Source organism: Onychostoma macrolepis, chromosome 09 (assembly GCF_012432095.1).
Source record: "Onychostoma macrolepis isolate SWU-2019 chromosome 09, ASM1243209v1, whole genome shotgun sequence".
NCBI lineage: Eukaryota > Metazoa > Chordata > Actinopteri > Cypriniformes > Cyprinidae > Onychostoma > Onychostoma macrolepis.
In genome coordinates, this window is record NC_081163.1 from 32,817,350 (window position 1) to 32,832,884 (window position 15,535).

The 15,535-nt window shown below is 36.6% G+C and overlaps 1 protein-coding gene across 5 annotated transcripts; it reads right to left on the reverse strand.

The window, feature by feature from the left end:
- Positions 1-122: 122 nt before the first annotated feature.
- LOC131547474 (myc box-dependent-interacting protein 1) lies at positions 123-15,023 on the reverse strand. 5 transcript variants are annotated; one of them, XM_058788065.1, is made up of 20 exons: positions 14,768-15,023; positions 12,819-12,899; positions 12,643-12,697; positions 12,448-12,542; positions 10,907-11,002; positions 10,718-10,825; positions 10,517-10,609; positions 9,892-9,977; positions 9,233-9,308; positions 8,910-8,965; positions 8,644-8,688; positions 8,091-8,163; positions 5,881-6,003; positions 4,944-5,021; positions 4,717-4,734; positions 4,003-4,236; positions 3,633-3,686; positions 2,933-2,995; positions 2,737-2,838; positions 123-2,661 (listed from the first exon to the last, which is right to left on the reverse strand). In XM_058788065.1, exons 1-20 carry the CDS (start codon positions 14,852-14,854, stop codon positions 2,560-2,562), a joined length of 1,725 nt encoding a protein of 574 aa, XP_058644048.1. In that variant the 5' UTR covers positions 14,855-15,023; the 3' UTR covers positions 123-2,559. The 5 variants fall into 5 exon arrangements, with proteins under 5 accessions (XP_058644048.1, XP_058644050.1, XP_058644049.1 ...); XM_058788067.1 differs by lacking the exon at positions 8,644-8,688; XM_058788066.1 differs by lacking the exon at positions 4,717-4,734.
- Positions 15,024-15,535: the final 512 nt, after the last annotated feature.

The following is a 15,535-nucleotide window of genomic DNA, read 5'->3' on the forward strand; positions in this document are numbered from 1 at the left end:
ATTTATTTGCAATGAACACAATCACAATTATTTCAATTACAATCAGTTTGCACGAGTATATTCTTATTTCTGTAATAAATACTTCAAAAAGCTCAATTTTTAAATTTGATGCACACAAAAGATGAAATATGACAGGATTAAATCCATATTTATTAGCATTGGTGAGTCAGCAGGATACAGGACTGCAGAATGACTACTCATGGCTTATAGTGGCGCAAAGTGACCCTGGTTTCCCAGGCCACCTCAGCAAGAAAACATCAAATCACTACACACAGACACACTGCTCATGGATTTAAGCATGCCCCTTTCACATTCACACTAATTACAGATATAGATATGCTCAGAGAATTTGTATCTTTAGTGACGAAACGCAACAAAACTACACAATGATCACAAATGCAACAACACAACAACACTAGCCAATATCGTAACTGCTCTCAAATACATGAAGAGGAAGTGTGTGTCCACCAACAAGGGCTTTCGATTTAATTAAGAGCTTGCATGAGAGGTCATTAAAGATGCATTGGCAGCTTAAATAACTCAGTAATCAGTCTCTATACAGATCACATTGATTTCTCAGTACTGGATACAAAAACCAAGCACGCAAACACACACACACGTGCTTCAAAACTGGTGAAGCGTGGCAAGAACTCCCTCAAAGCTTGGGTCACGTGACACGTCCAGTTAGCGAGAGATCAGGGGTAGCAAGCAAACCAAACGAAAAGCAAACAAGTTCTCATTCATTACAACAGATGACTGGAGAATCGATATCTCTGCCATACCAACTTGAGTTCAGTGCTTATAAAAGTTCATATCCTCGCTAAACCTGCTCTTGCTTTGAGATTGATGGTACGTTCTGATCCAAACATGAAAAGACCAGAGTATACAACACTGAGAAAGACCCCAGTTAAAAGCCAGTGTTCATGGCACATAGAATCATTTGAACTCTCATTTGTCTCACAATGTACAAAAATAAAACTATAATTACAGTGTAAGTGGACTGAATTCATATTATGCATATTCTGAGTCACTTTTGAATGTTGCACTGTATTAAAACTCACACAAGTGAGCATTAATATTCACTTTCAAATGACAAAATGCCAATATCCAATATCTCCGACGTGTCTATGAATACAATTCATAAAGAAATAAAAATCTGTGCAGAGATTATTGCATTTCATGTTAAGAAGGACAGAAATTCTCCTTCACTGAATACAAACCGTGTGTTTTACTAAATGACCGAGACAGATTATGTGTATATGACTTCGTTTGCACAGTGAAGTACAATATTAATCACATTAATATCTAAAATGGCTTCATCAAAAAAGAAAAAAATCAGTAATATTGTGTATAAGAGTGAAAGACAGCACACAGGTTCATATAAATGTAACCTGAGCAAGAGTCTGGGGTTAAATACGTCAGCCTCATTAGTGTCGACATTAACTGCATATGGAATGAGTGCATATGTTTTTTGTTTGTTAATGAGAAGGATAAAATACTCCTTTAACTATATTAGTCTGTTTTATTTGAACTTTTTAGTTTGTTTCTGATTTAAACATGCAGAAATGGAGCTGGTAGATCTCAATTTCCATCAAGGATTGCTCAGATGTCATACTGTAGGACTATGTAACTGAAGACTGGAATTCACTACATGACTTATGTATAGATTTTTGCCCTAATTTACAGTCTGGAGGAGTCAGCGCTAGTTGCTGAAAGTCAGATAAAGCCTGCAGATTTTGGGCAGTTGGAGTTGACTGATTTCACAGAAAATTGCATTTTAGCTTAGCCTGTGATTCCATCCGATCAGAGGATATTAACCATTTTTAATATCTTGAGCTGATTTTAGAACACATATTGCTTTTATATGTCACACATCTCCAAGAAACAATAAGTTTGTTGTGTTCGGAGCAACTTTAAAATCGTTTGTAGTTTGTGACCCTCGGTCATTTAGTGTTTGATGCCCAGTTTTTCCTCTGTAACTATTTACTAAGATGGCAAGTGTACGATGCCTAATGTTTTTTTTTTTTATCTGTTTAGATTTGAAAAGATTTGTAGTGCATTCCAGTCTCGAGAGGAATATTAATCACCATTTAAAAAGAAATACTGTGTGCTTCCACCTGTGACATAACTATATATATATATATATATATCATGCAGCTCAAACAGTGCTCAGTATTAGACTCATCTGGGATATGACTTCAAAACATTTCCACACAAAATGGGACATGGTTAAGAATTTCTAGTCTAAAAACATTTGCAGCAAGGACTTACTTTGCGTATGTTACTCCATCTATTAAAAAAGGCAAAACTAGTTAACAGAAAACCACTTATTTTGTCAAAGGTTGTTTCAATCTTCTTATATTTGCACCGTGACAAATATGAGACACGGTCACAACAATGCAAAGACTAACCTATCAACAACTTTCACAAACATAACCAGCAGATCGCCTGTGGCTGCGCATTTGTTGGTGTAGTCCAGTTTTTTTGTTTGCATTTTGAAGGGAAGCAATAAGGAGTTATATAGAAGGGTTAACAACAGGTCAAGCGGATCTCAGGCTCTCACATCCTCTGGGTGAAGTTTTCAGGAAAGACTCCTTTTTTCCCAAGATCTTTATGCTGAATCCAGTCGGACTCTTTGACTCCCATTAACCACCCTTCATCCTGTAAGCACAGAAACGCAGTTAGATGATCCTAACACCAAGATCTCTTGGGTAAGAAACAAACGACTATACTAACCTGCTCGTCTGGGTTTTCATAGTTCAGTACCAGCACCACATCTTCGGCCTTCAACTCCAACTCATCGGCGTCATTGGCATTGTAGTCGTGCATTGCTTTCACCTATATTCACACAAATACATGTCTCACTTCTTCTGCTTCAAATTCTGATTAAAAGATCGATGTTAGTTAAACTGAAACATAATTTTGCACTCACTTTGAACAAGAGGGATTCTGGCATCTCTACACTCTCTGTGCTCTCAGTGGTCGCCTGTGCAGTCTGGATTAAACAATAAATGTGAATACAACATATCAGACATAAACGTTCTACTTTTTAATGTGTTATATGAATAATTAGCATCAAAACAGAAAAGGTGCTCCACTAAGTGCCTGACAGGCTAATGCTACCCTTTCAAGTGTTTAGGGCTGATGTCTGCAGCTGCTCCTTCAGTCCACCAGAGGGAGTCCTAACTCACTTATTAGCATACACTACCATTGCATTTTTAATGTTTTTGAAAAAAGGCTCACCATAGCTGCATTTATTTGATAAAAATTTACTATTGTGAAGTATTACAATTTAAAATAAATGTCATTTTTTCTGTGATGACAAAGATGAATTTTCAGCTCAAGAATCATTTCCTATTATTATCAACGTTGACAACAGTTGTGCTGCTTAATATTTTTGTGGAAACCAAGATCTTAACTGTCACTTTTGATCATTTTAAATGCATCCTCGCTGAACAAAAATGTGTTAATTTCTTTAAAAATGTATAAAATAAAATATTTTTGAACGGTAGTGTCTGTTGATGCAAGGTCACCTATAGTCTTCCTGTTTGTTCTTTAGGCTGTTGCCTTGGGTGTGATGATCAGATTTGACACTTTTGGATCATATGCTATGCCTTATTTTATTCACTTACTTCATTTACGGTTTCAGTTACTGCCTCTTCTGTAACAGCTATCTTTTCTGTGGCCTGCAAAAGGGAAAGACCGGGAGATAAAGAAGGAGAGGCCAATACAGATTGAGGAATAAGAGGAAGAAATACCAAGAGAGAGCCAAGAATTGAAAGAGAGAACAAAAAGATGCATATTACACAGCTATTCTCATAACATAGCAAGCCCAGCTGTAGCTGTTACTACTACTACTACTACTGCTACTAGCACTGCAACCAGCATTCTCCCAATTGCCATGCTAAGCAACATTTCGCTCCCATCCAGAGGTTCCTACGGAAGCGCGACCTCAATATAGCACAGCTCAGCTCCTGTCAGCTTGCTCTATGAGATTTGTACCTGAGCCCCATCATCGTCCCACCCCTGGGCCTGCTGGGTAGAATCATTGTCATTCCCCTGCACAGGCTGAGAACCATCATCATCCCAGGTGGGGAATGCGGCCGGAGCACGCACAGGTTGGCTACCATCATCATCCCAGGTAGCCTGGGTACCATCATCACCCCAGCCAGAGTGCACAGGCTGGGTGCCATCATCGTCCCATGTCTGAGGCACCTCAGCTTCGTTCTCTGCTGGCTACATGTGGCAGGGAGGAGGGTGGGTGTGGCGGTGAGGGGAATGGTGGGGAAGGACACATGTGGGAGCCGAGGAAAAGCATGAGCAGGGATCATTCAGAGTGGAGAAAGAATGAGGAGCCAGAGAGAGTGTAAAACACAGATGAGCATTTCTGCAGCTGAACACACAATACTGGAGGTCATATAGCCTCTATGGAATGACGCGGGATGTGCAACATTAATATCGTGGACAGTTACTAAAGCGGGACAGACAGACATTTACAGTCTTTATGCTGGAAAGCTTTGCAGTGAAAGGAAATTTAATGGAATAGCTTTTTTGCAACTGTTTGACAAGGGCAGAATGCTTTCCCTAACCATTACATAAATTGAATATTATTAGCTAAATTCTTCAAAATAGTGTAGGAATTTATTTGAATTCAAAGGAAAGGTTATGTATGCTGATATACACTACAACTATGAGCAAACATAAAAGCACACCCACCTCCCATGAATCCCAAGTCTGTCAAAATGCACAAAAACAAAGCAAAATAAATGATTTGTCTAATTGACAATTAGCATTTAATGAGCTGGTCTTGACTAGACATATAAAATATGGTCTTGGATTCAGACTTGAGTCTGGCCTGGCCTGGACCTGAGTACTACAACACTGCTATAAGCTAAATTGAATGGAAGTTTAATAAAAACTTAGTTGCTGTAATTCTGACAGACCTGTGCGGCTGGTGTGGTGGCAGCCTGAAGTGAGTCCAGATCCATATCCAGCAGATTAGCAGTGGCTGGAGCATCATACTGACAAAAAGAAGAAAAGTCCTGTGAAACTGTGCAGGAAAAAAAGCTCCATTGTCACTTTCAAACCGAGAAGGTTTCTGTTGGTTAATAAGCAGGAAATTTGTTTTACTAACAAAATTTGAGTGGGCAAATTCCAGATTACGTGGATTCCTATTGAAAATCTGCAGAACAACGGTAAATGTGACCATACCTTAATTCTCACAGTTGATTACAACAGTTGCACACTTGCATATTGCAAGGTTAACAATTTTCTAAGTACTGCTTAAAATATTATTCATATGATTACTGATGTAATGTAAAAAATGTATCTATAAGAGCATAATGTATAACTGTCACACAAAATGAATGCCTTTCAAATTTGAGTTTGAAAAGAAGAATTGTAATGTGAATTTAAGGAAGTAAAATTAAAATGGATTTACATTCGAAGAAATGTATATTCTATGTGACGTTTTTTATTTTTCAGTATTAATTACTACCTGTGCTAATTATTACAACATTTATGTTCCATCCATAGAAAAGTATTTAATTTTAATATATTTCGTTCATATTTAACATATTTTACAATTTACCCTAAAGTCTTCAAAGTGGAGCCAAACAACAAGCAGGCTTAGAAGATGGAAACTTTTAAAAGAACACCTGATAAGTAACCTGCTGTTGCCATGTTCTTCATACCAACAACATTTATTGCATTTTAATTCAGTAACCCAACTTAAATTCAACATCCTACTATTCAAATTCCAACTTGTGAACTGGCAGGAAGTCAGTTTTCAAACTGCGTATTTTAGCCAATGCTGGTGTCTTTACAAGTAGCATCATTAGCCTGAAGCTGAGGATTAGAGGAGAAGAAGGTACTGCTGACCTGTGTTGGCGAAGTGACATTGATGTTTGGAGTGGCAGCCTCACCAAACAGATTGATAATGTTCTCCTGCTTCATATCCTTTGATGGAGTAACTTTAGGAGGTGGAGGAACCGCAGGCTTTAGCTAGAAACACAAAAATACGAAATAGGGTTTCATATTTCATAGAGAAATCACTGTAATACTGGTAAATCACACCAATTATTCATTTTTGGCTGCTGATTCCAAAAATAGTGCTGTTTTGCTTAAGCACATCATTTTACATTATTTTATGTTTCCTGATGCAACTCCTTTGCCAAATGTAAGTTAAATTATTTGAATGCTTCTTTTTAATTGCCATTAACACCAAAACTTATGTCATTTGACTGCTTTTGTTATTTTGATATTTATTTTGATATTTTAAGTGCATTAAAGCTGATACATAAATATATATATATATATATATATATACACATGGTCAGAATTGTTGGTACCCTTGGTAAATATGATCAAAAAAGGCTGTGAAAATTAATCTACACTGTTAATCCTTTTGATCTTTTATTTTAAAAAATCACAAAAATCTAAGCTTTCATTGGAGAATAAGAATTTAAAATGGGGGGAAATATCATTATGAAATAAATGTTTTTTTTTTTTCTCAAATACATGTTGGACACAATTGTTGGCAGCCCTAGAAATTCATATTCACAATTTTGAGCACTCCAGGGTGATTATGAACATGAAATTATCCAGTCATGGCTTCCTGTTTCACAGAAATATAAATAGGAGGGAAAACAAAACAAAGGCTAATTCCCTTAATCATCCATCACAATGAGAAAAACCAAAGAATATATTTCTGATGTGCAGCAAAAGATAATTGAGCTTCACAAATTAGAAAGTGGCTTTAAGAAAAGAGCTAGAGCAGTGAAAATTCCCATTTCCACCATCAGGGCAATAATTAAGAATTTCCAATTAACAGAAAATGTTGCGAAACTGCCTGGAAGAGGACGTGTGTCTATATCGTCCTAATGCATGGTGAGGAGGAGAGTTTGAGGGACCACATTCTCCAAGGACCACAGCTGGAGAATTGCAGAAAATAGTTGAGTCTCGGGGTCAGAAAACCTTAAAACAAATTGTCAAACAGCACCTACATCAGCACATGTTGTTTGGGAGGGTTTCAAGAACAATTCTCCTCGCTCATCCAAAAACAAACTCCAGCATATTCAGTTATCAGACACGACTGAACTTCAAATGGGACTGGCTTCTATGGTCAGATGAAACTAAAAAATGAGCTTTTTAGCAGCAAACACTCAAGATGGGTTTGGTGAACACAGGGATAAAAAGTACCCCATGTGTACAATGAAATATACTGCTGTATTTTTGATGTTGTGAGCCTATATTTCTGCTGGAGGTCCTGGACATCTTGTTTAGACACATGGCATCATGGATTCTATCAAATACCAACAGATAAAAAATCAATAAGTGACTGACTCTGTTAGAAATCTTATAATGGGCCATGTTTGGATCTTCCAACCGGACAATAATCCAAACACAAACCTCAAAAACAACACAAAAATGGGTCACTGAGCACAAAACCAAGCTTCTGCTGGCCGTTCCAGTCCTCTGACCTGAACCCTGTAGAAAATGAGTGAACTGAAGAGAAGAAGCTGGGAATCTAAAGGGTCTGGAGTGATTCTGGATGAAGGAATGGTCTCTGATCTTTTGTCAGGTGTTCTCTCTATCAGGCATTATAGGAGAAAACTCCTATTCTATTTTGGCAAATGGAGGTTTCAAAAAGTATTGAATAAAAGGGTGCCATTAATTGTGGCCAATGTGTATTAGAGAAAAACATTTATTTCATAATGATATTTCCCCCCATATTAAATTCTTATTCTCCAATGAAAGGTTAGATTTTTTTAATTTTTTAAATAATAGATCAAAAGGATTATCAATGCAGGTTTATTTCCACAGCCTTCTTTGATCATATTTACCAAGGGTGCCAATATTTTTGGCCATGACTGTATGTATATAACTTATTTCCAACTTATTTTGTGAAAACTGTACATGCTGGAAAATATATTTTTGTACTCTGCTTCGTCAAATTAATTACCTTTTTTTTAATTTGATCTTTTGATTTGATTTTTACAAATCACCAGATTTCAGATTTTTTCTCAAGATGCAGGGCTGTGTTATTGTACATGGCAAGTACAATGCCATGGTGATTTCTAAATGCATACCTTGGACGGTGATTTGGGAATGGCTGGTGGTCCTCCTGGGCTCAATGTGTGATTGGCATCTTGCGTTCTTTCACTGCAGCATAAAGTACAAATAATGAAATCATGGCTATGATGAGCCCCTCTGTGTCATGCTTTGATTAGGCTCAATCCAAGCACCAATGCTTCACACTGCAAGCCCTAGTCTTAGATGGCCAGTGTGACCAAAAGCTTATCTGAGAGACTTCCAAGCCAGAACTGACATACTGTAACTACACTTAGGATAGTACCAAACTTAACAGGTATTCATGCAGACGCAGATGCTTCCTATGAAAAATCATTCTGCTCATGCAGTGAACTCTGTGAAGGCATCATCTAAAACACACAATTTCAGAATGCAAATTGCTGACAATGATTACTGTATAGCACCTACAGTCTAAGGACTGCAGACGGACTGCACAAGACAAACCCTTGTCTAGGTGGGCAGCATTTGAAGGCACGCAAAAAGCTTTAGTACGGAATGCAGAGACCCACACACACATTCGATCACACAGCACTGCAGGGCTGTCGCCGTTACCTCTTCTGGGCTGTTGATGTCCTCACCCCTTGGCAATCTGTTTTTCTGTGAGAGTGGTGTTTTTGGTTTGTTCATTTATTTCATTGAATAAACTGTATAGAGTGTAATTTTACCAATACTAATTATTGCCATGTGCACAATTTACACACCATTTTGAGGCAAAATGGATAAAATTGAGCCAGCATGGTTAAAATGTACAATAAATACAATTCAGTGCTTATAAATGTAAACATTACGTATGTATGCTGCATATACATTTGACTAACCTGGACATATCCGGATTTTCTAATTTCTCCAGCGTATCATTCAGATTCTGATTAATCTGTAAGGAAAAATATTATATGGAAAATCAACATCTTTTGAAATGTAGAGGTTTTTCCTTCATATTTTACTGTCAATATTATATTAATAATATATATATATATATATATATATATTTTTTATATATATATATATATATATATATATATATATATATACACACACACTACTCATTCACCAGATTATTTACTTGTAATTAAATTACACTTATATACAAAACATAATCATAATGTTCTGTCTGTTGATGGTGTTGAGCTGGAGTCCTTACTTTTCCCATTTCTCTGTGAAACTTCTCCTCCAGACCAGCCACACTCTGGAATGTATTCACATAAAAGCCAACACGACTGGAAGAGAGCAAACACAATCTTAGCCCTCCATAAAATGACAACAGACCTCAGTCTAAGATGGTACACCCATGGACCATTTATGACCCATCTGGTGCATATTGCACACAAAAATGGCAAGAGTCAATCAGATTGTCAGGCTTCTACATAATTTCCGTGATTTAGGGTGTACGGGTGCTGTATTTGATAAAGCGGCAAATACAGAGGCTCATGGCACTGAATCCGTGAAAAATGTTCAGAATTTTGCTTGAGGTACTTGCTCTTAGCAATTAAACCGCACATCTTATTGTTTATACATTTTCCACTGTCTTTGATGTTATCTGTAAAACAGAGACTGCTGTGCAATAATTTGATTGTATTACTGCATTGTTAAAAACTATTCTATTAATTTATCCACCCATAAATTTCTCATAAAGAAAATGAACTGTTACATGTTGTTTTAGATGACGATCAGACAGGTTCTTCCTGTCTAAGTAGCCGATTTTCAGCAAGAATTAGCTGGAATGTGGACCATAAATGCCTGTAGTCAAAAGTCTTTGAGACTAAACACAAAGAAGATCTGTGACAGTAAATAAATCCAGACCTGTTCCACAGAGATGGCAGTTCCTCCTGCAAATCGATATTAATTTCCTCAAACACTTTTTGTGCCCTCTCCAGCTCTTCCTCTGCCTATAAACATAAAAAATGACATTATCGTATGGCATGAAGTTCAATAATCTTATTCACCCACAAGATTTTAGCTGTCGAAACAAATTTACCTCAACACAGCTAATCAAACATGATGAACAGCTTCACCTGCCATATTTGATTCGTCATTTATATTTGGCCCAAAAAATGCCTGGAATAACCAGGTAATAACAAGATACTTATTTGTGTTGGCCGATATTGCCCTCCTGTCTGAGCAAAATGATCAAGATGATGGCTAGTATCTCTGAATAGCTCAAAATGTAGTAAAATTAAAGGACGTTATTTTGAAGAATGTTGGTAACCAGACAGTTGATGGCAGCCATTGACTTACATGGTACTTGTTTTCATCCTATGGAAGTCAATGGCTGCCGTCAACTGTTTGGTTACCAACATTCTTCAAAATATCTTCTTTTGTGCTCAACAGAAGAGAGAAACTCATACAGGTTTGTAACAACTTGAGGGTGAGAAAATTACAGAATTTTAATTTTCTTTGAACTATCCCTTTAAGTTATAGTGTTCACCTGACTCCTGGAGAGGCTGGTTTGAGCCACGTTATGGGCAGACAGGATCCCCTGAGCCCAGCCTGGTGCGGCCCTCTCCAGCAGGGAAGCTGGCTACATAGAGAACAGAAAAAAAATCCATATGCACTGAATGTAGAAACATTAAAACACAACATGACTACAAGAAACTAAACAGCATGGCAAAAACACTAAGGGCTCTACCTTGGTGATCTTGATCCCCTCCTTTTTCTTGCCTTTGTTTACTGCAGCATAGTTGTGTCGTGCACTGTCATAGTCCACCAGCTTCCTGTCACGCTTTGCAATTCGGGCCTGAAAAGAATTATACAGATATTAAACAGAAAATCACAGCATGATATGCTAAACTACAGCATTGTCATGGAATCTTAGTACTTTAATGTCAGGAAACTGGCCCAGGTAAGTGTCCATGGATATAAGCGCATGGTCCACAAGTTTCTGATGGAAGTCTGTCCAAAGGAGGTCTGAATCCTGTTACACACACACAACAATAGATACAAAAGATCAGTATGGTGGAAGACCATCTTAAATACATTAAATACACACCCACACACATTCACAGAGACATGTGCTGTACCTATAGGGACAATTACAGAGCAGCTGGATCCTTAGTGATGTAAAACTATTTAGGCTAATTCTAGTGTCACTACTTGTGTGGTTAAATAATAATTTCTTGCAGTTACTGCTGAAAAACTAAACAGCATTTACACATTTATAAACTAGCTATGAAAATAAACAGCTAATTAATAATCAAAACCCCTTGAATTACCTCCCATCTGTTTCCTCACTCCTAACATTCCTTTCAAAGAAAGCAGAAATCAAGTAAAAATGATGGACATGTAGAATGGATACACATACACTACTGTTCAAATGTTTTGAGGTCAGTAAGATTAAAAAAAAAGAAGAAGACGAAAACAAGGAAATTAATACTTTTATTCAGCAAGGACACATTAAATTGATCAAAAGGTGGCAAAGAAACCTGAAAGAAAATTTATCACTATTTCCACAAAAATATTAAGCAGCAAAACTGATAACAAGAAATGTTTCTTGAGCAGAAAATCAGCATGTTAGAATGAATTCTGATCATGTGACACTGAAGACTGGAGTAATGGCTGCTGAAATTCAATTTTGCCTTCACAGAAATAAATTCTGTTTGAATATATATTTAAAGATTAAATTATTATTTTTTTATTATTGTATTAATATTTCACAATATTATTGTTTTCTGAATTTTTAATCAAATAAGCGAGCATTCTCTTTTAAAACATAAAAAAAAACTTTAGAACAGTAGTGTAATATGTAATAAAAACATGGTGAAATGACAGATGGGTGTGAATTAAAAACAATAAAATGGAAAGAAGAAAAGCTGTAGGGGATACCTTGTGCCACATTTTATATCATTCTTGATCATTTGGTTTACTCTTTACATAAAACAACAACAACAAAAAAAAACATGAAAGTGCAATTTTCTGTCCTGTGTTGAAATTATTTCCTTTGAAAAGACACAAGACAGTCAGCTGCAAAAGTGCAAAAGTGCAAAAGCAATATTGAGGGAGGGCATCTTCATGTAAAAAAAAAGCAATTTTTGGACCAAGTTTTGGATAGATGCAAGACAAGTTATCAACATTTCAGTCCATTTTCCGATAAATACTATACATTTTAGATGTATAAAAGGGAGACAAATCTGATTTAAAAAGCAAAAACATGGAAGAACATGCATTTTTATTTCCAAAGATTTTTGATTTTTTGAATGTACACTTTATAAATTCAGACAAAACAACATATTTTCTCATATGAAAAAAAAAAAAAAAAAAAAACTGTATTAATGGGACTAAAGGGGGCTCAAATTACTCCTGAATTACTGTTTGAGTCTAAAACATATTTTACTGACAATGACTTAAGTATAAAACAATAACCTCAAAAAGTGAGTCCACGTCCTTTCTGCCGTACCAGTCAGACTCATACATGTCATCCAGGCACTCGTACAGATGTTTAGAAGACTCATGCATGGCTGGGGGAAAACATGAAAAAGTGATCAGCAAGGCTAAGAAAACAACATACTTGATTCATGTTGCATTTAGGTGTATACATTTGTAAATCGATAATCTCACCTTTCACAGCGGCCAAATAGGCCCGCAGGTCTTTCTGCAGTTTGCTACCTTCGATCTATGTGAGCACATGACACAAAGTTCAAACAGAGAGTCACAGACCAAGAGGATAAAACCAGAATAGATTCCCAATGCTTACACTGCTTCAGACAAAAAATATGAGTTAGAAAAACACTCACCAGCTGTTTGTTGAAGTTGATCACACCCTCTTCAAATGCCAGATCTTTAGTCTCGTCTGCCTTGCCAAGCTTTTGGAGAACCTGAGAGAAGATGATTGCATTTCTGACCACATTGTTCATATTTTTAAAAACTATTTATTGTGGCTTGTTACATTTCCAGTTTTGGTAATTGTGTACAGCATGTTATTGAAATATTAAATGAACAAGAAAGTGTTTTTTTTATTTGTTTTGTTTTTTTATGTGCAATGACAACCCAGAACTGATATGTGACCCTGGACCACAAAACCAGTCTTAAGTCGCTGGGTTATATTTATAGCATTAGCCAAAAATACACTGTAGATTTTTCTTTTATGCCAAAAATCATTAGTATATTAAGTAAAGATCATATTCCATGAAGATATTTTGTAAATTTACTACTGTAAATATATCAAAACGTCGTTTTTGATTAGTAATATGCATTGCTAAGAATTGATTTGGACAACTTTAAAGGTGATTTTTTTGCACCCTCGGATTACAGATTTTCAAATAGTTGTATCTCGGCCAAATATTGTCCGAACCTAACAAACCATACATCAATGGAAAGCTTATTTATTCAATTTTATAAAACTCAAAATTGACAGATAAGACTGGTTTTGTGGTCCAGGGTCACATATGGAGGGAGCTTCTTTGCATTCACGAGAAATACATAGGTTAAACCTGGATATCTAGGGCCTATTATCCTGTAAATGTGTGTCTACAACATAAAAGACTATCGCTCTTTAAAAAACGACAGCAGCAGATTCAAGTCAAGCTACTGTAGCTGCACAGATGACCATACAGAAGATCTAAATGGGATTATATTTATAAAATACTGTACAAATATTATTGATAAATTGTCAAAGTCGTATCTATTGTTCAATGTCAAAGACCATGACTGGCATATGTGTCTGCAAAATCTCTCATTTCTATAGCAGTATTCAGTGGCAGCTGGTGTGAAGAGCCCAAACATCATTCTAAAGGAAATAATCAATAGTCAGAAAAGACAGATGGTTCCTCGACCTGTTTAATCACGCAGGTAACATTTATGCCCACAATTCACTTTTGAGTTTGAGGACGTTAAACAAAAGCTGTTGTTGTATTTTATATAAAGTTGTGAAATATCAGGCTGCAGCAATCAAAAGTGGTGAAGGATGAGAGCATCAGTGCGCGATGCAGTTGCTCGTTTACTGTGGTGAAGTCTGACTTATTTCCACGAATCGGTTCTTTAGAACAATTCTTTCAAAGAACCGGTCAAAAAACGTCATTGCGTCATCACGCATTATACTGTTCTGCTTGTATACTTTTCAACTTATAAAAATGCCATTCGACTCTAGACATATTAAATTAACAAAAATCAACTCATATCACAGAGTTCTCGCCTCATTACAAATCGCACGCGCATGCATGAAAGTGACGGTTCTCGGTTTAATGAATGAGTCAGATTCGTGAACGAATCGTTCGGACTTGTTTTGTGAACCGATTCATTGAGAGGATCCGGACATCGCCGCCGCGCTCATCCGTCGGAAGTGCACTGCTAGATTAATGCAAAGGTTCATTGGCAAAAATGGGTTAATTTAAGTTAAAAGCACATTGAGAACTGATCGTTGTGGTTTTAAAGCGAACGCACAAATCCAGTGTAACAGGCTTGTTTCCATAGCAGCCCCATTGTACTTAAAAAAACAGCGAGCTTGCGCTTACAAAATTGCATTATCCATACATTTTTTCAAAACATTTGCAAATGTAGGTGAGGCAAATGCATGCATTTTAGTATTTGATAGCCTCGGCTCTGACACGTTCCACAGGCTACATCACGCTAGAGGACGATACTGACGGCCTTAATGTTAATTGTGATGTATGGTAAATAACACTGAGATCAGTGTTGAAAGAGATGATGCATTTGATATATATATCTGATGATTAAAATGGCTTACCTTTTCCTGAGCCCTTGTAATTTTTTTCTGTACATTGCTTGCTATTTTTCCTGCGGATACCCCTTTCCCCATCGGTAATTCAGCCATTTTTATCTGGATTGTGTTATTTGCTAATAACGCGTCAAAAGAGCATTTGTCACAATATCTAATTCAACAGATTAGTTTTTCCCTCAATGCAGGTGCATTAAATTCTAGGCCTTATAATAACACTCTCCACTGGAATAGAATGAACCTGCACAAGCGCACACGATACAGATGGTCATTGACCAATGACAATAGCGCAGTCTTAAAGGGACAGTAAACTATTTTTCATGTCACACAAACGTAACCCATTATTTTAGGCCTGTTGTCGATTTTTCAGTGGTTTTACAGTGAAATATTTAATAGAAACATTTATACTTGAGGCCAGGTCTTTATATTGTACAAGAGCTGTTTCTTCTGAAGGACGTATCGACCAGCTGAATTACTGAAAATGGATTCAAAGCTACTACTTCAAGCTATGTCATAAACAATCATAAAAACTGGACTCAATGATTTGCTTCAGTAGTCTATTTAAATCAGTAACATTTGCTTTAAATACATTAAAAAGGAAAATAAATGTTTGTGGGTTGTGCATGGGTCAGCCTCATTTGCGGATTGGCATGAACAGAACTCCATAAACTTCAGAGTTTCTCCACAAAATCTCCATCACATTTCAGCAGATGGTTCTGATTTATTTGTGGTACACATCCAGCCTCTTAGTGGTTCGTGGATCAAACATTTATTGGA

Bases quoted from the DNA above. Each gene is read 5' to 3' on its own strand.
- LOC131547474 (XM_058788065.1), bottom strand. From the start codon at position 14,854: ATGGCTGAATTACCGATGGGGAAAGGGGTATCCGCAGGAAAAATAGCA. The intron at 12,900-14,767 runs GTAAGCCATTTT...ATCTTCTCTCAG, and splicing joins TTACAAGGGCTCAGGAAAAG to GTTCTCCAAAAGCTTGGCAA. The intron at 2,839-2,932 runs GTGAGTGCAAAA...GTGTGAATATAG, and splicing joins CAGAATCCCTCTTGTTCAAA to GTGAAAGCAATGCACGACTA.